The sequence below is a fragment of the Phoca vitulina genome, unplaced genomic scaffold (genome assembly GCF_004348235.1).
Source record: "Phoca vitulina isolate PV1807 unplaced genomic scaffold, GSC_HSeal_1.0 scaffold36, whole genome shotgun sequence".
In the NCBI taxonomy this organism is placed as follows: Eukaryota; Metazoa; Chordata; class Mammalia; order Carnivora; family Phocidae; genus Phoca; species Phoca vitulina.
The window spans coordinates 7,212,495-7,236,450 of NW_022589739.1; the positions used below are offsets into that span (position 1 = coordinate 7,212,495).

General features: G+C 35.0%; 1 protein-coding gene across 3 annotated transcripts in view; it reads left to right on the forward strand.

Moving 5' to 3' along the window:
* SBF2 (SET binding factor 2) overlaps positions 1-23,956 on the forward strand; it is a 450,441-nt gene that overhangs the window by 186,774 nt on the left and 239,711 nt on the right. For all 3 annotated transcript variants that reach the window (XM_032427050.1, XM_032427051.1, XM_032427052.1), the window contains exon 3: positions 14,738-14,875. In XM_032427050.1, the coding sequence (XP_032282941.1) occupies positions 14,738-14,875 (138 nt within the window). The remainder of the gene's footprint in view (positions 1-14,737; positions 14,876-23,956) is intronic.

A 23,956-nucleotide genomic window follows, 5' to 3' on the forward strand; every position in this document is an offset into this window, starting at 1 on the left:
GTAAAGCATTCAGTTTTTCAGCATTAAGTATGATACAGGTTTTGCACAGATGCTTTATCATGTTAAGGAAATTCACTTTTACTTCTAGCATACTCACAGTTTTTAACACAAATGATGCTGAATTTTGTCAAATGCTTTTTCTGCTTCTATTAAAATGATACCATTTTTCTTTTTTAGTTTGTTAACTTTATTTATGTAAAGGTTTTTAAATGATGAATTACATCAGTTGCTTTTCAAATGTAAACAAACCCTGTATTCCTGGGATAAATCCATCTTGGTCATGATATATTATTAGCCTTTTACTATACTGTTGGATTCAGTTTGCTAAAAAACATTTTATAAAAGAATTTTTGCAACTATGTTCATGTGTTCAATATCTTTGCCAGGTTTTGGTATCACTAGCCTCATAGGATGAAGTTGGGAAGTATTTTGTCCTTTTCAATTTTGGGAAGATTTTGTGTAGAATTGTTACTATTATTGATTCCTTAAATGTTTAGTAGAATTCACCAGTAAAGTCATCTGGGACTGTAGTTTTCTTCATGGAAGGTTTTTAACTACAATTGCAATTTCTTTGATAAATACAGAGTTATTTAGGTGTTCTGTTTCTTCATGAGTAAGCTCAGGTAGTTTGTGTTATTCAGAGAATTTGTCTATTTCATCTCATCAAGTTTATTTGCAAAAAGATATTCATAATATTCTCTTATAATCCTTTTAATATCTGTAATCTCTAATGATGTCATATCTCATTCCTGATATTGGCAATTTGTGTCTTCTCTTTTTTATGATAAATCTGGCTAGAAGTTTATCAAGCTTTTTTTAACTTTTATTTTTTATTTTTTAATTAACGTATAATGTATTATTTGTTTCAGGGGTACAAGTCTGTGATTCATCAGTCTTACAAAATCCCCAGTGCTCACCACAACACATACCCTCCCCAGTGTCCATCACCCAGCCACCCCATGCCCCATCCTCCTCCCCTCCAGCAACCCTGTTTGTTTCCTAAGATTCAGAGTCTCTTATGGTTTGTCTCCCTCTCTGGTTTCGTCTTGTTTCATTTTGTTTATCAAGCTTTTTGATCATTATCCTTTTCTGTTGTTTCTGTTCTCTGTTTCATTGATTTTTGTTTTGATCCCTGTTATTTCCTTCTTTCTGTTTACTTTGAATTCAACTTTCTCTTTTTTTATCTAATTCTTAAATAGATGCTAAGATCATTGAGACCTTTCTTATTTTCTATTTAAGTGTTTGGTGCTATAACTTTCTCCTTAAGTCCTACTTTAGTAGCATCCTACAAATTCTGAAAGGTGGTCTTTTCATTCTCATTTAGTTCCACATACCTTATAATTTCCCTTTTGATTTCTTCTTCGACCCATGAGTTGTTTAGAAATGTTATTTAGTTTCCAAGTATTGTAGACTTTCCAGTGATCTGTTTTTGATTTCCAATTTAATTCCCTTGTGGTATAGGAACATACTTTTTATTATTTGAATCCTTTTAAATTTATTGCAACTTGTTTTATGGCCCAGGATATGCTCTATCTTGGTAAATGTTCCAAGTATGCTTGAAAAGAATTCCAATTGTTGTTGTATGGACTGTTCTATAAACATCAATTAGGTTGAGTTGGTTGATAGTATTATTCAAATCTTCTACGTCCTTTTTTGTTTGTTTGTTTGTTTGTTTGTTTGTTTTGGTCCACTTGTTCTAACAATTATCAGGAGAGGTATTTTGAAATCTTTGACTAAAGTAGAGAACATCTGTTTTATTGATTGATTGATTGATTGCAGTTCTGTTAGATTTGTTTTATGAATTTTGAAGATATTTATTAGGGACACAAATATTTAAGATTTTATGTCCCTTTGTTGACCCATATATCATAAAATGCCATTTTTGTTTGTGTTAATATTCTTTGCTCTGTAATCTACATTGATATTAATGTAGCTATGCCAGCCTTATTTTGATGAATCTTAGCATAAGATATGTTTTCTCAGTCCTTTTTCTTTTAAGTTCTTTGGAACTTTGTAATTAAAGTGTTTTTTGTAGGTAACATATAGTTGAGTCTTTCATTCATTCATTCATTCATTCATTCATTCATTTATGAGAGAGGAGGAGAGAGAGTAGGGAGGAGGAGCAGAGGAGCAGGGAGAGGAAGAGGGAAAGACTCTCCAGCAGGCTCTACCCTGAGCATGGAGCCTAATACAAGGCTTGATCTCATGACCCAAGCCAAAATCAAGAGTTGGACGCTCACTGAGCCACCCTGGTGCCCTGAGTCTTGCTTTTTTATCCAAGCACAATATCTCTGCCATTTAATGTAATTATTAGTATATTTAGTCTTGAGTATATTATTTTTCTATTTGTTATATTCATTGCATTGGTTTTTTCTTCCCCTTTATTTTCTTCTTTCTTTTAGATTATTTTTCTTGGTTATTCAGTTTTATTTATTTTGTTGGATTATTATTTTTAACTCTTTATTTTGTCATTTTTGGGGCTTATACATCTTTAACTTATGGTGTATTTAACTTAACACACTCTACCTTCAAGATAAAAAGTGATATAGTATCACTTTTCCTGTGATATATGAACCATATAGTACCACGGTACTCTTCCATTTTCCCTTCCTGACTTGTGTAGTTGTTGACATCATTTTACTTTTTTTTTTAAGATTTTATTTTTAAGTAATCTCTACATCTAAGTGGGGCTCAAACTCACAATCCCAAGATCAAGAGTCACATGCTCTACCAACTGAGCCAGCTAGGTGCCCCCATTTTAATTTTATATATTCTTTAAACCCCATGATGCAGTGTTATTTTGTTAATAAGAGATTTAAATGATACAAAAAAATCTTTTGTATTTATTTATCCATGTAGTTACCACTGCTGGTGCTCTTCATTGTTTTGTATAGATCCATAGTTTTATCTAGTATTATTTTTCGGCCATTATTTTTTCAAATGAATTTTTTCTGTTCCTCCTCTTCACTGCCTTCATTCTTATTTCTCATATGTTAGGCTGCTTGAAGTTGTCCCAGAGCTCACTGATGTTCATTTAATTTTGAAGGGTTCTTTTTTCTCTCTGTATTTCTTCCTTTCTTTCTTTTTTATTTCTTTAGTAATCTCTATACCCAACATGGGGCTCAAACTCATGACCTTGAGATCAAGAGTTGCATGCTCTTCCAACTGAGCCAGCCAGGAGTCCCTCTCTGTTTCACTTTAGATTATTTTTATTCATGTCAAATCGAGTTTACTAATCTTTCCTTCTGTGACATTTAATATGCTGTGAATCCTATTCAGTGTATTTTTTATCTCATACATTGTAGTTTTCCTCTTTAGAAGTTTGAGTCTTTCAGATTTTCCATGTCTCCATTTAACTTTTTCAACATATGAGAATCAGTTATAATAACTCTGTGTCTTTTCTGCTCATTCTGATATCTCTGTCAGTTCCAGGTCAGTTTTGTTTGATTATTCTCCTCATTATGGGTTTTGTTTTGCTATCTCTTTGCATACCTGTTAATATTTAATAGGATGTGTGACATCATGAATTTTATCTTGTTGGGTGGTGGATATTTTCTATTCCTTTAAATCCTCTTGAGCTCCTGAGATGCAGTTAAGTTACTTATAAACAATTTGATCTTTTTAGGTCTTGCTTTTATGATTTGTTATGTGAGTTCTGAGCAGTTCCAGTTTAGGACTAATTATTTCCACTACTTGGGCAAGACTTTTCTGTGTACTCTATCCAAGCTCTTGAGAATTATGAATTTTTCCAGTCTGGATAATGGGAATGGGCACTTCTTCCAGCCATGCTTAAGCAGTGGCCACTGTTTTTTCTAAACTTTGCAGATGGCTCTCCTGCCAGCCTCAGGTGATTTCTTTACACACATGCAGTGATCATTGCCCTGCTGACTTCTCAAGAGTAACTCTAGGATCACCTACCTTTTTTCTCTGTGCAGTTCCCTCCTCTCTGGTGTTCCATCTCCAAAGAGTCTGCTCTGTCTCCTCATCTAGGGACTCCTCTCAGCTCTGCTTTCGTTTCCTCCTCCCTACACCATGGCCTATAAACTCTCTCAAGACAGAAAGCAGGGCCAGTAGTAGGCTCACATTGTTTCCTCCTTTCAGGGATCTTTGTCCTTCATTGCCCTAATTTCAGTGTCTTGCAAACCATTATTTCATTTATTTTGTCCAGCTTTTTAAGGTATTTCAGTCTGCAGGCTAAATCTTGGCCCAAAGTGAGAGTCCTCTCTCTCTATTTTATATTCAATTACCTTATTGTATTCTGTTATTGTCATAATAGTTTTTTAGTTGGCTCTCTTCAGTTTTCCAGGTTATACATCATGTCACTGGAAAATAATAATAATTTTACCTTCCATTGTTTTTATCTTTAATTTATTTCTACTGTGTGACTGCTTCAGCTAATGTGTCTAGTAAATGATATCAATGATAATGAAACTCATTATATAATTTAAGAATGGGTGTTATGTTGAATTATGTCCTATTTTTTAAATTATGGAGTTGATTTTATTCCTTTTCTGGTTATTTCTATTAATTTGATTAATTATATTAATAGGTTTCTGTTGCTATTTTGATCTTCAATCTATTGTAAAATACATAAACCTGTTTTTTTCTCTTTCTACTTATTGCTTTCCCTTTAGGGTCTTTTCTTTATCTTTCATTTATTGAAACTTTGTGATGATGTGCTAAAATTAATGGGTTTTAAAAAACATTACTTAGTTATGCTAGACATATGGAAATGTAGTCCTGTCCTAAGATTCTGGGCCTTTTTGTGGGGGAGAGGGTTGTATTGTTTTTTTGTTTTGGGGGGGTTTTGGTAAATTTTTCCTTTGGATGTACTCTTTTTGAATTTCCTATTACCTAAGAATTAGAACTCCTGCAGTGATCTAATTTCCTTCCCTTTCATTTTCCATTTGTTTGTCCCTTTTGGATACCGACTGGGACAGTGTTCTAGTTTCTTTATTTTAAAATTTTATTGTATTTCTCTTGCTTTGTAAATGTTCTCTGATATATAAACGCCTCTTCTTAATGTTTTGATCCCTTCTTCATTCTCCAGTGTTTGAAATTTTCTGCATCTCCTTACATTGTCTTTATGGCCACTGAGTTCCTTTTTGTTTGTTTTGGTCTTGCCTCTGTATTCGGTGACATTCATACATACTTGGTACCTCCCATTCATTATCTTTTCCAGGAATTTGTAGTGTAAACCAGTTTTCCAGCTTCCAAATTCTTGTTAACATTTTAAACCTGTTATCTCCTTTCACATTACTTTGCTGTTTGTATTTTTTTATTACAATTTTAGAGGGTTTTCAGGAGGTCATAGAAGTAAACACATTTGTTTCATCTACTGTGCTTAACCAGAAGTCATTAACAGCATTTCTTTTGTGCTTTTCATCTTGAAATTGTTTTAAATTGGTAAATCATGCAGTTGTATTTTTTCAAAACTTGAAAGAAGCTATTCCAAATGTTCATTTTTCTCTTTGGAGTTTGCTTCTTGAAATTTTTATATTTAAAGCCTTATGTGTAGGGCTCTTTATGAGAATGATTTGCCAAAATATTTAAAACTTGAGAGGTTAGGTTAGACCTGTGGCTTTGACAACACATTAATTCATAATCTTAATTATGAATAGGCTCTTTTTTTCTAATTACTTATAGCTGGTATCAAAGAAAACTATTGATTTTTATGTGTTCTTATATCTGCCTATATAACTGAACTCTTGTTAATTCCAGCAATGTTAAAGCAGTTTGCTTGGATTGTCCAAGCAGACAATCATATTATTTTATACATAGTGAAAGTTTTATTATACTGATGAGGACAATATAATGTTGTGTAGTAGTAATAAAATACCTGAATGTAAATTTTTACGAAAAGCAGCGTAAGTGACCTATTTTAAATTAAGCTTCATTTAAAGCAAATTGCTTTGGATCATCTTTTTAAAAATATACTTCATCAAAAGTTGCCCGGTAAAATTAGGCACATATATGTGATATCCATTATTTTATGATAACAAAACGTTAGAGAGTTTCCCAGCTCTTAAAGTGGTTTCTCATCTAAAGTCTTATGACTACTGTGTTTTCTCTGAACTTTCAAAAAATAATCCATCCAAAGTATAGAATACACACCTGATGCTGTGGCTTGGCTTGGCAGCAGAGGTCAGTTTCCCAAAGTTTCTGTTAACTTTATTTCACAAACAGTTCTTCTTTGGTCAGGATATAGTTCATAATAACATTTCTTTGTTATCACTTCTTTTCTACCCTCTTTATGAAAGAAATCAGCACAACAAAATAATTCTGGGGTTGCTTAACCTTTAAAAAGGAATTCAAGGATAATGAAACATTTTTGTGCTCATTTTGATTATGCTTTACAAAACCAATTCTCCTTCCCTAAAAAAATAATGAAACATGCCTGGAAAAATTTATATAATACCATGCATATCCTAACATTAGTTATTAAAAAAAAATTGTCAACACCTTAAGCAACCAACAATAGAGGATTGCCTAAGTTATGGTACTTTTATATATCTATATGATGGTGTGTGTATGTTCCAGAAGATAGAGAAAAACAGGACTCATAATTCATAATAAAATACATCCAGAGATAAGTGGTTGCAGGAAAAGTTTGCATGTTAAAGAACTTAGTTCATTTTTATTGTTTTCCTCATTTTTCTACTGTGAATTTATATTAACATAAAATAATATCCATAAGGTGGTTTATAAAGATAATTCAGTAGTGAAAAGACACAGTTCCTAAAGGTACTGAGACTTGAATTCTAGTCCTGCCTTTGTTGCATTCTAGCTATATATGACCTTAACATTTCATAGCCTTGGTTTCATCATTCATAAGATGAGTCTTATGGGATACAATTATATATAGTGTTTAACAAATATGAGGAATTATTGGCACTTACCTTTTGTTTGCAGATAGGTGGCCTATTTCCAAATGATCTACTTCATACATTGGGGCAATTAGAGAGACAAGCAAGTAAGCAAAGTTTGCATTAATGTGTGGAATCCAGCAATGTCTGTCTGACCTTGCAACCTTGAAGTATCATTTGTTTCTAGGTTATGCTAAGGTCTTAAAGAAAACTGGAGCTGAACAAAGACAGATAACATCCTGAAAAGGAATCCCCATATAGACTATTCCCAGATATGTTGTAAAATTTGTATGATCATGATCTGTGTGAAATGATGAGGGTCAGGTGGAAGGGAATAGTCAAAAACATAAGCTGTTGCAAATACGCTCATTTATGTGTGAAAACAATATTAATTGTCAACTTATATAGTATATTCATTGATGATATCACTCTAAATAGATGTGTTTCCTCAGTGACTTAAAAAAGGAGGGCAAAGTGATGGCCAGTTTAGGTTTTGCACCTGTGATAGCATTTTTTTTTTCTCTGTTTGCCAGTAAAGACACTGGGGAGAGCAAAATCCTGATTTTATCCTGTTTGTTTAATGCTTATCATTTGCTTACTATCTTTTAGTGACTATTCTGTTTCCAGCTGTCTAAACATTTTCTCACATTCCTGTCAGAAATGTGACTCAAGCTCAGGTTCAAGAATTATAGTGTCCACTCCCTCATTGTTTATTACTTTCCCAGCACACTTTTAGTTAAGATTTCAAGTGGGTGAACCAGCTAGCATTATTATATTTTAATCCAAATCCTATGAGGAATACTTCTTATTAAACAGTGGGATCATCTCTTGATACCCCAAATTCCATTATTACTTAATCTTATGATACAGTGAATTTGGAAAGTAGACATTTTAACTGGAGGTTACATTTCTTTTGAATTTAAAATCCTTTGAAAATTGAAATCTTGAAAATCCTTTAAAATTCTTGAAATTTAAAATCCTTTGAAAAAACTTTTGTAGGGGCGCCTGGGTGGCTCAGTTGGTTAAGCGTCTGCCTTCGGCTCAGGTCATAGTCTCAGGGTCCTGGGATCGAATCGGGCTCCCTGCTTAGCAGGGAGTCTTCTTCTCCCTCTCCCTCTGCCTGCCTATCTGCCTACTTGTGATCTCTCTCTCTCTCTCTCTCAAATAAATAAATAAAATCTTAAAAAAAACTCAACAAGTAGTAACTTCTTAAAAATTAGATGCAATGTGAAATCCGTAAACACATCAATGAACTTTTCGCACTGTTACATTAAAATCTCTTGGTGTACTTAGCACTTTGTTTTTTTTTTTTTTTTTTTTTAAAGATTTTATTTATTTGACAGAGAGAGACACAGCCAGAGAGGGAACACAAGCAGGGGGAGTGGGAGAGGGAGAAGCGGGCTTCCCGCGGAGCAGAGAGCCCGATGTGGGGCTCGATCCCAGGACCCTGGGATCATGACCTGAGCCGAAGGCAGACGCTTAACGACTGAGCCACCCAGGTGCCCCCTGTACTTAGCACTTTGAATGGGTCTTTTATCCATGCATGATTTTATAATATCATACATTGGTCGTTTTGCAAATATGGAATCAATGAGTTATGCAGATCTTCCAAATATTGACACATATTAATAGAATTTTAAATATTACATTAGTTAATGTGACTGTCACATTCATCAGAAATGAAAAAGCTATGAGACTCATGATTGTGCTTGAAAGCTCGCTTATCGTTGGTAACACATATATCAGATCCTTATCTTAAAATGATAGGCCCACTTAATTTATTTTGAGAAAATGTCTGCCATATACGTAAATCTGTATAAGCATATTTGTCTGTCAAGTATTCTTTCCAGTAAAAAATGGTAGAAAAAAAAAGAAGGGCAGCTAGTTCAGCTCACAACTTAATCACACAAGTAGTAGTTCCCTGAACAACTATCATACTTCTGTATGCAGCAAAAGTGCTTTAAAGATTTTGTTTATTCATTTATTTGAGAGAGTGAGAGAGAGAGAGAGAGAGCACATGAGAGGGGGGAGGGTCAGAGGGAGAAGCAGACTCCCTGCCGAGCAGGGAGCCCGATGTGGGACTCGATCCCGGGACTCCAGGATCATGACCGGAGCCGAAGGCAGTTGCTTAACCAACTGAGCCACCCAGGCGCCCACAACAGTGCTTTATATCTACTTACTATTTGAAACATAGAATATTTAAAATGTTGTATACTCAAGGGTCGAGTTATAATGAAATTAAACGATTTATTGCTTCATCAAGGACATTTTAAACTGAAACTGACTTTTTTTAAACTACAGATGTGTAGCTATGAAGAATATAATAACTACAAGTATAATTTGTGGCTTGCTGCCTTCATTTCTGTTAAGGTGCCAGCAGTTTTACCTGCCATTACTTTAGCACCATCAATGTAAATGTCAACAAAGTTAAAGAAACCACTAATTCTTAGTATTATTATGAAAGTAGTTTTTACCACTGGTACTCCTCTGATTCTGTGTACCACACTTTGAAGGCTTCTATTCTAGAATATAAAATCTTTATGAGCGACAAGAACTTGGATAGATGGGTTGTTGAAGAGAAATATACACATAAAGAAAATGACGAGTCAACTTTTCCATGCCAAATTAGTAGAATAGATAATAAGTTCTAGGGAGATATATAAGAAGAAAAGGTTGTTGTTATTATAATTACTTATTATAATAAAAATGTATAAAAATGGTTTTGGAACACAGGAGAGGAACTTCTTGATTGTTGGGTCTGGAAGGTACTGGAGATAACTGGGAATTACAGAGAAGTGTTCTCAGAAAAAATGATACTCAAGTACTCAGTAAATATTTGTTGAATAGCTAGTTCAAAATAAAAATGTAGGAAAGAAAAATGTTTTCACTTATTTGCTAATTAGTATATTTTTAAGCTGTTCATGCTATTTATTTATTCCTGTGACATTTGTTTATGGAAATTGGTGTGGTAGAATTTTTCTACTGGTAGAGAAGCTCTGAACATGATTAATGTCTCTCTCCAAATGTAGGAAATTATCCAGATCTCCCTTTTTGATGTCTCATTAGACTCAGTCAAGGAGGCAATGAGGCAATGAAAGGAGGGGCAGGTTTTGGAAGAAATTGATACAGAAGGAGAAAGAAAGTGTTATAGATATGATGACAGAAACTAAAGTTGGATCTAAGGGGGTAATGTTTACTTCACTGGATTATATGCCAGGAGCTAGTCTCAGCATTTTGCATGTGTCAACTCATGTAGACTTCCCAAGAGGACTAGCAGATAGGTACTCATTGTCTACCTTTTACAGATGAGGAAATTGAGGCACTGAGAGGTTAAATAAAATGCTCAAGATTACATAGTCATTGAGCAGAATAACAGAAGGTGGTCTGGCACAGAGAGCTGCTGTATTGGTAAGCTCATTTCTGTTTTTGTTCCATCTCTTGAAAAATACTGCTAATCAAGATATTTTGTTTTCTTCAGATTTTTGAAAATAGACTTTACTTTTTTTTTCCCCTCACACTTCTTGAGTCTAGGAAAAGCAGTTTTAGATTCATAGCAAAATGGAGCAGAAAGAACTAAGAGTTCCTGTATACTCCCTGTTCTCAAAGCATACAGCATCCCACACTATCAATATCCCCAACCACAGTGGTACCTTTGTTACAATTGATGAACCTATATTGATCAACATATCATTATCACCCAAAGTCCATATAGTACATTAGCATTCACTCTCTTTGCTGTCTCCATAGTTTTGCATTTTTCAGAATGTCATGTAGTTGGAATCATACCATATGTAGCCCTTTTGGATTGAGGTCTTTCATTTAGTAATATGCATATAAGGTTCCTCCATGCGTTTTCATGGCTTCTTTTTAGCACTAAATAATATTCCATTGTCTTGAATATGCCACAATTTATTTATCCATTCACCTACTGAAGGATATCTTCGTTGCTTCCAAGTTTTGGCAATTATGAATAAAGCTGTTATAAACATCCATGTGCAAGTTTTTTGTGAACATATGTTTTCGGGTAAATATCAAGGAGCACAATTGCTGGATTGTTTACTAAGAATATGCTTAGTTTTATAAGAAACTATCATACTGTCTTCCAGACTGGTTGTCCATTTTGCATTCCTACCAGCAATGAATGAGAGTTCCTGTTGTTCTACATCCTTATCAGTATTTAGCATTGCCAGTATTTTGGATTTTGGACATTCTAATAGATATGTAATTATGTCTCATTGTTATTTTAATTTGTAATTCTGTAATGACATAGGATGTTGAAAGTCTTATCATATGCTTTTTTTCCTGTGTATCTTCTTTAGAGAAGTATGATCCAGACCCCCATACGGGCCTTGCCCCTGACAACACCCCCAACTTGGGGGCAAGGTATCTGTTCAGATCTTTTGCCTATTTTTTAATTGAGCTGTTCATTTTCTTATTGTTGACTTTTAAGAATTCTTTGTGTATTTTGGATGACTATACATTATTTAGTATGTCTTTTGCAAACTTTTTTCCCCAGTCCTTTCTAGGCTTGTCTTCTTTTCTTTTCTTTCTTTCTTTTTTTTTTTTTTTTTAATGTCCAGGCTGCTGTTCAGCCAAGATTGCTTTTTTTTTTTTTTTAGATTTTATTTATTCATTTGAGAGAGAGGGGAAGAGCACAGAGGTGGAGTAAGTGGGAGAAGCAGACTCCCTGCTGAGCAGAGAGCCCAACATGGGGCTCCATCCCAGGATCCTGAGATCATGACCTGAGCTGAAGGCAGGCCCTTAACCAACTGAGCCACCTAGGTGCCCCAATTGTCTTCTCATTTTGTTGATAGTATCTTTCACACAGCAAAAGTTTTTAATTGTAATGAAGTCTAGTTTATCAATGATTTCTTCCATGGTTTATTTTTTTGGTGTTTTATCTAAAAAGTTATTGCTAAAACCAAAGGTCATGTAAATTTTTTCCTATATTATCTTCTGGGAGTTTTATAGTTTTGTGCTTTAACATTTAGGTGTATGATCCACTTTGAGCTAATTTTTATGAAGAGTGTAAGGTCTGTCTATATCTAGATTCATTTTCTTCTATATGAATATCTGGTTATTTCAGCATCATTTGTTGAAAGACTATCTTTTTTTCCACTGCATTGCCTTTGCTTCTTTGTCAAAGTTGACTGTGTTTGGGTATACTATTTCTGGTCTTTATTCCATTTGATGGATCTGTATGTCTCTTCTTTCACCAATACTACACTGTCTTGATTACTCTAGCTTTATATTAAGTCTTTAAGTCAGATAATGACTTTGTTCTTTGACTTTATTCTTCTTCTTCAGTATTATGTTGGCTCTTCTGGATCTTTTGCCTCTGTGTCTAAACTTTATTTATTTATTTATTTTTAAGATTTTATTTATTTATTTGACAGAGAGAGACACAGCAAGAGAGGGAACACAAGCAGGAGGAGTGGGAGAGGGAGAAGCAGGCCTCCTGCTGAGCAGGGAGCCAGACGCAGGGCTCGATCCCAGGACCCTGGGATCATGACCTGAGCTGAAGGCAGACACTTAACGACTGAGCCACCCAGGCGCCCCTTTGTCTAAACTTTAAAATCAGTTTGTCATTATCCACAAAATAACTTTCTGGGATGTTGATTGGGATTGCATTGAACTATAGATCAAGTTTGGAAGAACTGATACTTGACAGTATTGAGTCTTCCTATCCACAAACATGGAATCTCTCTCTCTCTTTATATGGTTCTTCTTTGATTACTTTCATTAAAGTTTTATAATTTTCCTCATGTAGATCTTATATATATTTTGTTAAATTTAACCTAAGTATTTAATTGGGGGAGGTTCTAATGTAAATGGTAATGTATTTTTAATTTCAAACAACACTTGTTCATTTGTTGGTATATAAGAAGGCAGTTGACTTTTGTATATGAACCTTGTATCCTGGAACCTTGCTATAATTGATTACTTCCAGGTGTCTTTTTGTTGATCCTTTCAGATTTTCTACATAGACAATTATGTCATTTGTGAACAGTTATATTTCTTTCTTCCCAATCTGTACACTTTTTATTTCCTTTTTTGTCTAATTGCATTAGTTAGGACTTCCAGTACAATTTTATAGAGTTGTGGTGATAGGGGACATCCTTTCCTTGAGAAAGCTTCTAGCTTTTTATCATTAAGTATGACATTAGCTGTAGGATTTTAGTAAATGTTCTCTATCGAGTTAAGGAACTTCCACTCTATTCTTAGTTTGCTGGGAGTTTTTATCATGAATGGGTGTTGGATTTTCTCAAATGCTTTTTCTGCATGTATTGATATGCATGTGATTTTTTTCTTATCTGTCTTCTTGATGTGTTGAACTTACTTTCAGATGTTGAACCAGCCTTGTGTACCTGGAAGAAATCCTACTTGGTTGTAGTTTATAATTCTTTTCATACATTGTTGGTTTCAACTTGTAAATCTTTTGTTGAGGGTTTATGCATCTATGTTCATGAGAGAAATTGATCTGTAGTTTTCTTATGATTTTTTTTTTTCCTGCTTTTGCTATTAGGGTAATGCTGACTTCATAGAATGAATCAGGAAGTATTTCCTTGGCTTCTGTCTTCTGGAAGAGATTGTAGAGAATTGTATAGTTTCTTCATTAAATATTTAGTAAATTCACCAGTGAACTCATTTGGGCTTGATGCTTTCTATTTTGGAAGGTTATTAATTATTGACTCAATTTATTTAATAGATAGAGACCTATTCAGGTGGTCTATTTCTTCTTGTATGAGTTTTATCAGATTGTGTCTTTTAAGGAATTGATCCATTTCATCTAGTCTGTCAAATTTGTAGGCATAGAGTTGTTCAGAGTATTTCTTTATTATCTTTTTAATGTCCATGGGATCTGTAGTAATGTCTCCTCTTTCATTTCTGATATTAGTAATTTGTATCTTTTCTTCTTCTTTTTTTCTTAGTTAACTGGTTAGAGGCTTGTTGATTTTAATGATCTTTTCAAAGAACCAGCTATGTTTTGTTGATTTTCTCTATTGATTTTTTGTTTTCAATTTCATTGATTTCTCCTCTAATTTTTATTATTTCTTTTCATCTGCTTACTTTGGATCTAATTTTCTCTTCTTTTTCTAACTTCCTAAGATAGAAGCTTAGATTATTGATTTTAGATCTTTCTTCTTTTCTAATATATGCATTCAGTGCTATAAATTTTCCTTTAAGCACTGCTTTTGCTGAATTCCAAAAATGTTAATTAAGTTGTATTTTCATTTTCATTTAGTTAAAAATATTTTTCAAATTTCTTTTGAGATTTTGTCTTTGACCCATGTTTATTTAGCAGTGTGTTGTTTAACCTCCAAGTATTTTGGGACTTTTTCAGCTATTTTTCTGTTACTAGTTCAGTTCTGTTGTGGTCTAAGAGCATACATTGTATGTTTTCTATTCTTTAAAATACATTAATGTACATTATCTATCTTGATGAATAAGATATCTTTTTCATTGTATTGAATTGGAGACTTAGATTAATGAAGGAATTTTAAAATAATTCTGTTTTCCATCAGTGATAGGTACTTAGTACTTTACCTTCAACTCATTTCATGATTTGTTCTAAAGGTGGGGATGTTTTTCATTTATGGTGATTTGTTTCTACATATGCCAATCTGTGTCTCAGAATGAGTAGCATTTGTGGAAAATCTAAGTTGTCCTCATAAAATGTATATGTACATTAGAGAAAGTGTTCTACATTATAAATATGTACTTAAATATATATATTGGCTTAGGTAACATCACATTAGCTGGATTTTTTTTTTTACAATGGAGGGATATTTAACATTTCACAAAAATCTGTAAATAATAAATTTTCATTATACCTTTAAAATGTGACAATTTTTTTCTATCCCATTTAGTTTTGTCAGCCTGGTGGGTGGCAGCTGTCCAGAGAGAGGAAGCAGCCAACATTTTTTGTGGTGGTCCTGACAGATATTGACTCAGATCGACATTACTGCTCATGCCTAACCTTCTATGAGGCAGAAATCAATCTTCAGGTACAACAACTTTTCTAGCCAAAAGAACAACATTTAGGAATCTTTTTTTAATGCCATATTTGTTTTTGTTAGAACTGTAAGTTTAAGTTCTTTGGGCTACTTTAGAAAGACTGAGGTGTACTATACTGTTGGAGAAGAGAGGAAGAAGGTAAACTTTGTTTTCTTTTAAAATATTGATCATTATCTGAATATTCACAAGAATGGCCTATTCATGAATTGGTTTATTAGGAAGATTTGTATCCTCTCATGGAGAAACTGTGATTTCCCTGTCAGTCCTTTTCCTGAGAGGTCTTTTACAGAATATAGAGCATATAATCAGAATGTTTATAAATCACCTATCACAGTGCTTAATATTATTTTTTAAGTACCCAACTAAATGTCAAGTCATTATTATTAGTGGTGGGAGTATCAATATAACAGGACTGAAATTCATAAGCTAGAACCATAGAAATGAAAAATACTAGGTTTCTCGGAATATTTGTTGGGGTTCTTAGTTTCAGACAACTGAATCTACTTTCTCTAATTTATGCATAAAAGGATTCATGACAGTGTATTGGGCAGCTTATGTAATTTCATGGGTTATGGGTGAGCAGGGAACCAATTTTGGGTACTAGGAATTGCCTAGCTTGGGTCTGTTTTAGTAGAAACCATACTTTTTCTACCTTTGACCACTTGGCACTTAGGATGTTGGGTACTAGACAATATAACCTTTACATGTTGCCCTAAAAATCTAACCTCTCATGTGCAGCCTGACTTAAATGGGTGACTTCTGCTTTAAATTTCATATGGATTGTTTCCTTGTGGAAGTCAGATTGCATGAAGATCCCTCCTCTCCCACCCCCACCCCCCCGAAAGGAATCAGAAAAAATTTTGTTGTTGTTATGCATTTGTTTGCTTGTTTGTTTTGCTTTTAAAGCTCTATAGTACACGAAGGAAACTATAAGAGTTTGGAGGATGTTGAGTAAGCCAATCTGCATTATCTGCAGTACTTTCTGCTACCTGCGGATGAATGGGTATCACTGCCGGAGTAAAGGACTGGCTTACTTTCTAAAATGGCCTCACAAAGAAGCATTTGTTGTTTGGGTTACTTTAATTAAAACTCCAATTCTAGATGCAGAAGTCTGAATTTGCAGTACAAGAGGAGATGTCACCTTTCATGACACAGACTTATATTATCCACATTCATTAGACTGATGTATTAAAACCAGCATGCTAGTTTATTAACATGTGCACATGTCTGGCACTTCAGAATTTGCAGTTGCTGCCCAAGGAGTGCACCCTTTTAATCCCCTGGCTCTGGTAGCCAGGAAGGTTTAAGCTCCTACAGGGCTTCAGCACAGAAAGAAAGTTCTTTTTTTTTTTTTTTTTTAAAGATTTTATTTATTTATTTGGCAGAGAGAGACACAGCGAGAGAGGGAACACAAGCAAGGGGAGTGGGAGAGGGAGAAGCAGGCTTTCCGCTGAGCAGAGAGCCCGATGTGGGGCTTGATCCCAGGACCCCGGAATCATGGCCTGAGCCGAAGGCACATGCTTAACAACTGAGCCACCCAGTTGCCCCAAGAAAGAAAGTTCTTAACTGGCCATCCCCACCCAGGACTCAGTGCAGAAGGAGCAGACAGAAATACCCATCTCCAAGTCTTTTGCTGAAAGACGTATATTTGCATACATTAAAAGCTGCTTCTTGAGGGCCTGGCTTTTAGTCCGTCTGAATCTAGTTGCTGAGATCCTTCTCTTTAGCACACTGACAGGTCTTGATATACCCTCAACTACAGGAAGCACTAAGAATAAGGTAGTCTGCTTGACAATCACAGAGGTTTGAGAGACAGCCGAGATCTATAAGATTGAATGATAAGATTCATCCTCCTACAAGAGGCCACTTCTTCAAGATTAGGAGGGGTGGCTGTTTTATTGAATGCATAGAAACTAACAAAGAAAGTCAAGTAAAATGAAGAAATAGGAATATGTTCCAAATGAAAGAACAAAATAAAACCTCAGAAAAAGGAGAAATGGAGATAAGAGATTTACCAGATAAAAGGTTCAAAATGATGATCATAAAGATGGAGAAGAATGAATGAACAAAGTCAGAATTTTAACAAAGAAAATATAAGAAAGTACCAAATAAAAGTCACAGAGCTGAAGCATAGAATAACTGCACTGAAAAATACCAAAAGGGATTTAACAGCAGACTAGGTGAAGGAGAAGAAATGATCAGTGAACTTGAGGACAGAGCAGTGGAAATCACCCAATCAAAAGAGCAAAAAGAAAAAAGAATGAAAAACAGTGAAGATAGTTTTAAGGACTTATATGACAACATCAAGTAGACCAACATTCACAGTTTAGGTATTCTAGAAGGAGAAGAAAGAAAGGGACAGAAAACTTATTTGAAGAAGTAATGGCTGAAACCTTTCCAAACATGGGGAAGGAAACAGACATCAAGGTCCACAAAGCGCATGGAGTTCCAATAAAGATGAACCCAAAAAAATCAACACCAAGACACATTATAATTGAAGTGTCAAGAGTTAAGGACAAGGAGAGAATCTTAAAAGTAGAAGAGAAAAACAACTTGTTCATTCAAGGGATCCCCCATGCCTATGCACAGATTTCTCAGCAGTAACTTTGTGGGTCAGTAAGGAGTGGCAAGATACATTCAACTAAGAATATTCTACCTGGCAGAGTTGTCCTTCAGAATTGAAGGAGACATAAACAGTTTTCCAGACAAGCAAAAGTTAAAGAAGTTCATCACCACTAGACTGGCCTTATAAGGAATGTTAAAGGGAGTTCTTTAAGCTGAAATGAAAGGGTACTAATTAGTAACAGGGAAACATATTAAAGTATAAATCTTACTTGTAAAAAATATCTGATGTAAAGATGGTGAGTTAATCACTTATAAAGCCTAGTATGAAGAGATTAAAAGACAAAAGTGGTGGGCCACCTTGGTGGCCTTGGTTGAGTGACTCTTGATTTTGGTTCAGGTCATGAACTCAGGGTCATGAGATCAAGCCCCACATCAGGCTCCATGCTCAGCATGGAGTCTGCTTGTACCTCTCCCTCTGCTCCTCCTCTTTCTCTCTCAAGTAAATAAATAAATAAATAAAATCTTTTTTTAAAAAGACAAAAGTAGTAAAAATAACCATACCTACAAAAACTTGTTAATGGATACATAAGATTAAAAAAAGATGTAAATTATGACCACCTAACATAAATTAGATGAGGGGGGATTAAAAATGTAGAGCTTAGAATATGTTCTAATGTAAGTTGTTATCAACTTGAAATAGACTATTATAAATTGTTTTATGCAAACCTCATGGTAACCACAAGCAAAACCTGTAGTAGATACAGAAAAGATAAAGAGAATGGAATCCAAGCATGCCACTAAAGAAAAACATCAAGTCACAAAGGAAGAGAGCAAGAGAGGAAGGAATGAACAACGGAATTACAGAATATCCAGAAAACAAGGAACGAAATGGCATTAGAAGTACAAACTGATCAATAATTACTTTAAAGTAGACAGATTAAGTTCTCTAATCCAAAGATTTAGAATGGCTGAATGGATTAAAAAGAATAAGACCCAACTAAATGCTACCTACCAGAGACTCACTTTAGCTTTAAAGATAGACACAGACTGAAAGTGAAGGGATAGAAGAAAATATGCCATGCAAATGGAAACCAAAAGAAAGCTATGGTAGCTATACTTGTCAGACAAAATAGACTTTATTTTTTCTAAGATTTATGTATTTATTAGAGAGCCGCTTGCAAATGAGGGGAGGGGCAGAGAGAGAGAATCTCAAGCAGACTCCCCACTGAATGCAGAACCCGATGTGGGCTCGATCTCACTCACAACCCTGAGATCATGACCTGAGCCAAAACCAAGAGTGCGACGCTTAACGAAATGAGCCACCTAGGCGCCCCCAAAATAGACTTTAACCTAAAAACTGTAATAATTGACAAAGAAGGTCATTATATAATGATAAAGTAGTCAACTCATCAAGAGGATATAACAACTGTAAATATGTACCCAACATCAGAGCACCTAAGTAAGTATAATATTTGCTTATGTTCTTTATAGCTCTCCCTATTTTTCTTTAGATTTTATTTATTTATTTATTTGACAGAGAGACAGCAAAAGAGGGAACACAAGCAGAGGGAGTGGGAGAGGGAGAAGCAGGCTTCCTGCCGAACAGGGAGCCTGATGCGGGGCTTGATCCCAGGACCCTGGGATCATGACCTGAGCCGAAGGCAGACACTTCACGACTGAGCCACCCAGGCACCCCGCTCTCCCTTTTTTTCTTCTCTAGTACAGGATGCAGTTTAAAATCACATATGGCTTTTAATTATCATTTCTCTTTGTGTCTTTTTATCTGGAATAGTTGCTCACCCTTTGTCTTATGACACTGACATTTTTGAATAATGCAGGTCCCATGTCCCCTTTTAATAGAATATTCATTATTGTGTTTTTTCTGATGTCTCTTATCTTTAGATTCAGATTATACATCAGCAGTTGGAATACTACCAACATTGGAAATACTAAGTGTGTTTCTTTTTTTTTTTTTAGATTTTATTTATTTATTTGACAGAGAGATAGTGCAAGAAGGCAGAGCGGCAGGCAGAGGGAGAGGGAGAAGCAGGCTCCCCACTGAGCCAGGAGCCGGACATGGGGCTCGATCTCAGGACCCGGAGATCACGCCCTGAGCCAAAGGCAGACACTCAACCATCTCAGCCACCCAGGCGCCCCGCCTGTGCCAATTTTTATTATGATGGTTGTAAAATGATTATTTCCTGCCTCCAAACATCTCTACCTTTACCAGTCAGGAGTTGACATTTTACTATAAGCAAGAAAGAGTTTTCCTGTCTTGTCTATCTGAGCTATAGACTCATTTATTCCACTTTTTTTTTTCTTCAATACCATTTAATTGATGGCTTTCATGCAGAAATTATCCTAGATTTGTACCCTTCAGGTTGGTTCCTGTATTCTTTTGATAAGGCCCTATCATTTTTTATTTATTTATGTATTTATTTTTAAAGATTTTACTTATTTGACAGAGAGCAAGAGCGAGCACAAGCAGGGGGAGTGGCAGGCAGAGGGAGAAGGAGAAGCAGGCTCCTTGCTGAGCAGGGAGCCCAAGGCAGGGCTCGATCCCAGGACCCTGGGATCATGACCTGAGCCAAAGGCAGACGCTTAACCGACTGAGCCACCCAGGCCACCCGACCCCATAATTTTTTAAAGCATTTTTTAAACTTCGTGTCATAATAAGCTGATCCAGGATCATCTGATTCCTTCCTTGCCCTCGGCCTTGAAATCAGCCATTTTTCCAAGGAGCCTTGGCTCATTTGAGTGGAGAATAATATTAGAAACCAAGATGTAGGTTCTTGTGTATTTGGAATCAATGTTTAAAAACTTTTGTTTCTTTTTAAGGTCAGATATTTGCCCATTTTCCATTTTAAGTGGACCAAAAATTATAATATACTTAGTTTTTATAATCAACTTACAAAAGGGTAGATTCTGCTTCTTAAGAGTTTTTCCAAAATTCTGAAAATGAAAATAAGCTGTAAGAGTTCCGGCTCCTATAGGATTGCACGTAGGTGGTTAGGTACTCACCAGAATTGTATGATAGCTTTTCTGTGCTTATAACAGAAAGTTAATGTTTGGAATTGGTCCCCAAAAATGGCACAAACAATGAGGTAGAATTTGAGAAAATAATATTAAAACTCAGATGATGTTCCTTTCTAGGTCATCATTAATGTTTTTCCCAATTTTGGTGTGAAGTTAACTATGTTCTTTTTTAAAAATGTGTTTTTCTTTTATTTCTGGATTATATCATCAGTTCAAAAATAGATCTTTTTAATTCTCATTTGGTGTGAATTACTTCGTACCAAATATACTATGACACATTATTTGGAAGCCTGAAGAGGAGGAACTTAGGGACACACACCATCCAAAGTATAATTGTGCAACTTTAAAAATGTTGGCTCTTACCTTTCCAGGATACAGTAACACTGTCAGTAATCACAAGCAAAACCTTTGCATTAAACTTTTGAAAGCATGTTCCCAAAATTATTCAACTAGACAATAGGACTGTAAATTTTTTTTTATGTAATCAGTAAAACAAGATAAATGTAAGGTTGCTTTTTATGGCTTATCTAAAAAATGATAAACCTGTGTAAATTTTTTATTTCGTTGTATCTTTTTAAAGTCTTTTTAATGTGGTTATAAATGTGTTTATGAACCAAAAATAATGATGCAATTCACAGTAAAGACATTTGGTATGTCAGCAAATAAATTGTTAAAGCATGGGAGGGGGAAATGATTGAAGGTATATTGGAGAAGTAAGATGAGGAATAAAGAAAGAGGTACATAGAAGGAATAGGACATGTCTCTTAATCTCGGTTGGCTTAAAATCTGTGTGTGAGGCAAAACCAAAATTTAAGTATAAAGATACTCCTAAGTACCTATGCTAAGTACCAGTTCAGTGATGGAGCTAATAATTAAAGACAGGGCAGCTGAAATAAGTCTTACAGATTTTAAAGGATTCAGTCTTGCTTAAAAAACAAGAACTAGGGGGCGCCTGGGTGGCTCAGATGGTTGGGCGTCTGTCTTCGTTCTGCTCAGGTCATGATCTCCAGGTCCTGGGATGGAGCCCCAGATTAGGCCACCTGGCTGGCTCAGCGGGGAGCCTGCTTCTCCCTCTGCCTCTCCCCCTGCTTCTGTGCTCTCTCGGTCTCTTTCTCAAATGAATAAATAAAATCTTTAAATAAATAAATAAATAAATAAATAAATAAATAAATAAAAACAAGAGCTAATGAAAACTTAGAGTAAAGGAAATAGAAAGGGCAGTCCAGGCAAAAAGCTTATGGATAGAAAAAAAAAGATTATCATGTTTATGATACATTGAAGGCTTATCATGGTCCAGGCACTGTGCTAAAAGTTTTACAGCACTTTTATTCCATTTAATTTAATTCACAGGTAATTTATTTTATTTTATTCTCTCAAGAACAACACTTGTGGGGCGCCTGGGTGGGTGGCTTAGTTGGTTAAGGGTCTGCCTTTGGCTCAAGTCATAATCCCAGGGCCCTGGGATTGAGTCCAGCATCAGGCTCCCTGCTCAGCGGGGAGTCGCTTCTCCCTCTCCCTCTGTCCCTCCCCCCAGCTTTCTTCTCTCTCTCTCAAATAAATAAATAAAATCTTAAAAAAACACCCCAAAAGACTAGCACTTGGTAAGTTTTAACATTCCCATTTTATGGGTGAGGCTAAAAGACTTACCCAGGACCTTCAGGTACTAAGTCAAAAAGCTTGAATCTGTCTCCAAAGACCAAATACCAATATGAAATACTAAAACATATATTACAAGAGTGCAAAAATTATATCAGTGTGTTATTGGTTCAAGAAAAATCATCAAGAATAAGACCATAATTGGTCTTATTACTTATTATCAATATCTGACAATGGAAACATTACAAATTAGTGGAATCTGTACATTTTAACAAGTGTTATTTAAATAGTTACTGAACTTTGTGAGAAAAAATAAATTTAAATGCTCATGGTAAAATACAACAATTCCAAATGATTGAGTAATTTATATGGAAAAATGAAGTAATAAAAATGGATTTCTAAACTGATCTCTTGTTGAGAAAACTTGGAACAGTGTAGGAAATCACATAAAACATTTGATAGATTTATCTGAAGAATAGCCTAGTCATTTTTTCTTTGTTTCTCTTTTCCCTCCCCTGGTTATCAAACACTTAAATTGTGCTCATTGTAGAAAATTTAGAATGTATTGGGGAAAAAAGTAAGAGAACAAAGGAAAAAATAATAGGTGTATTTTGTTTTAATAATAAGGGTTTTTAAATAATGCAATATATGTTAAGAAAGAAAAAAAAGAAGAAGAAGAATGTAGCAGGAGGGGAAGAATGAAGGGGGGGAAATCGGAGGGGGAGAAGAACCATGAGAGACAATGGACTCTGAAAAACAAACTGAGGGTTCTAGAGGGGAGGGGGTTGGGAGGATGGGTTAGCCTGGTGATGGGTATTGAGGAGGGCACGTTCTGCATGGAGCACTGGGTGTTATGCACAAACAATGAATCATGGAACACTATATCTAAAACTAATGATGTAATGTATGGGGATTAACATAACAATAAAAAAATTAAAAAAAAATAAGGGTTTTTTTTTAAAACTAAATCTCTTTATAGATATAATTAATGTCTACACATTAATTAACCATGGGTATAATATACTTAAACCATCTCCTAATGGGCATTTAATTCCCCTCTTGTCAATATTATGAACAACTGGGTGATGAATATCTCTCTTTGAAATAATCTTGATTCCATCAAGGAGGGTTTTGGCAGTGATTATCTCACTGAATTAGAAATTACAAATAGAGAAGAATGAGAACTGGGCTTCCAATTCTCACTGCAATCAACATTATACTTTTTTTTTAAGATTTTATTTTTTAAGTAATCTCTACACCCAACGTGGGGCTCGAACTCACAACCCCAAGATCAAGAGTCACGCGCTCCACCTACTGAGACAGCCAGGTGCCCCACAGTCAACATTATACTTGATGGTATCCTAGAGACTAATCCTCAGACCTCACTCAACCAAGAGAATCTAGTGAAAACTAGCATAAGTAACATAATTCAGACAGAGATAAAAATTGGGGGGACATATATCCTGAATTTATTCTAAAGTTTGTTTGATAATTTGCAGCATATACAAATATCCACATAGGATTCTCTTTATAGTAGGAATGGTGAAGATTATGCTTTTTGTGAAAGGGTCCTTTCTCCATCCTCTCCCCTTTTCAAACTGAGAATTGCTTACTGGACAGAATGCTGTATATTAACACTCCCCTTGACATCCGTCACAGATGCATTCTGTAGAGAAAACATTTCATTGAATTAACTATGACTGATTAGTATTATATGCTTAAAATGATATGAGACATTAAAACAACAGGAGAAACTTTTGAGAACAGGCTCCCAAAGTCCTTTAATATTAAATGCCTTTTCTTAAATTTCGACAGTTTTACACTAGGAAGGAGTGCACAGCAAGAACTGTGTATTGTTATTACTACATGCAACT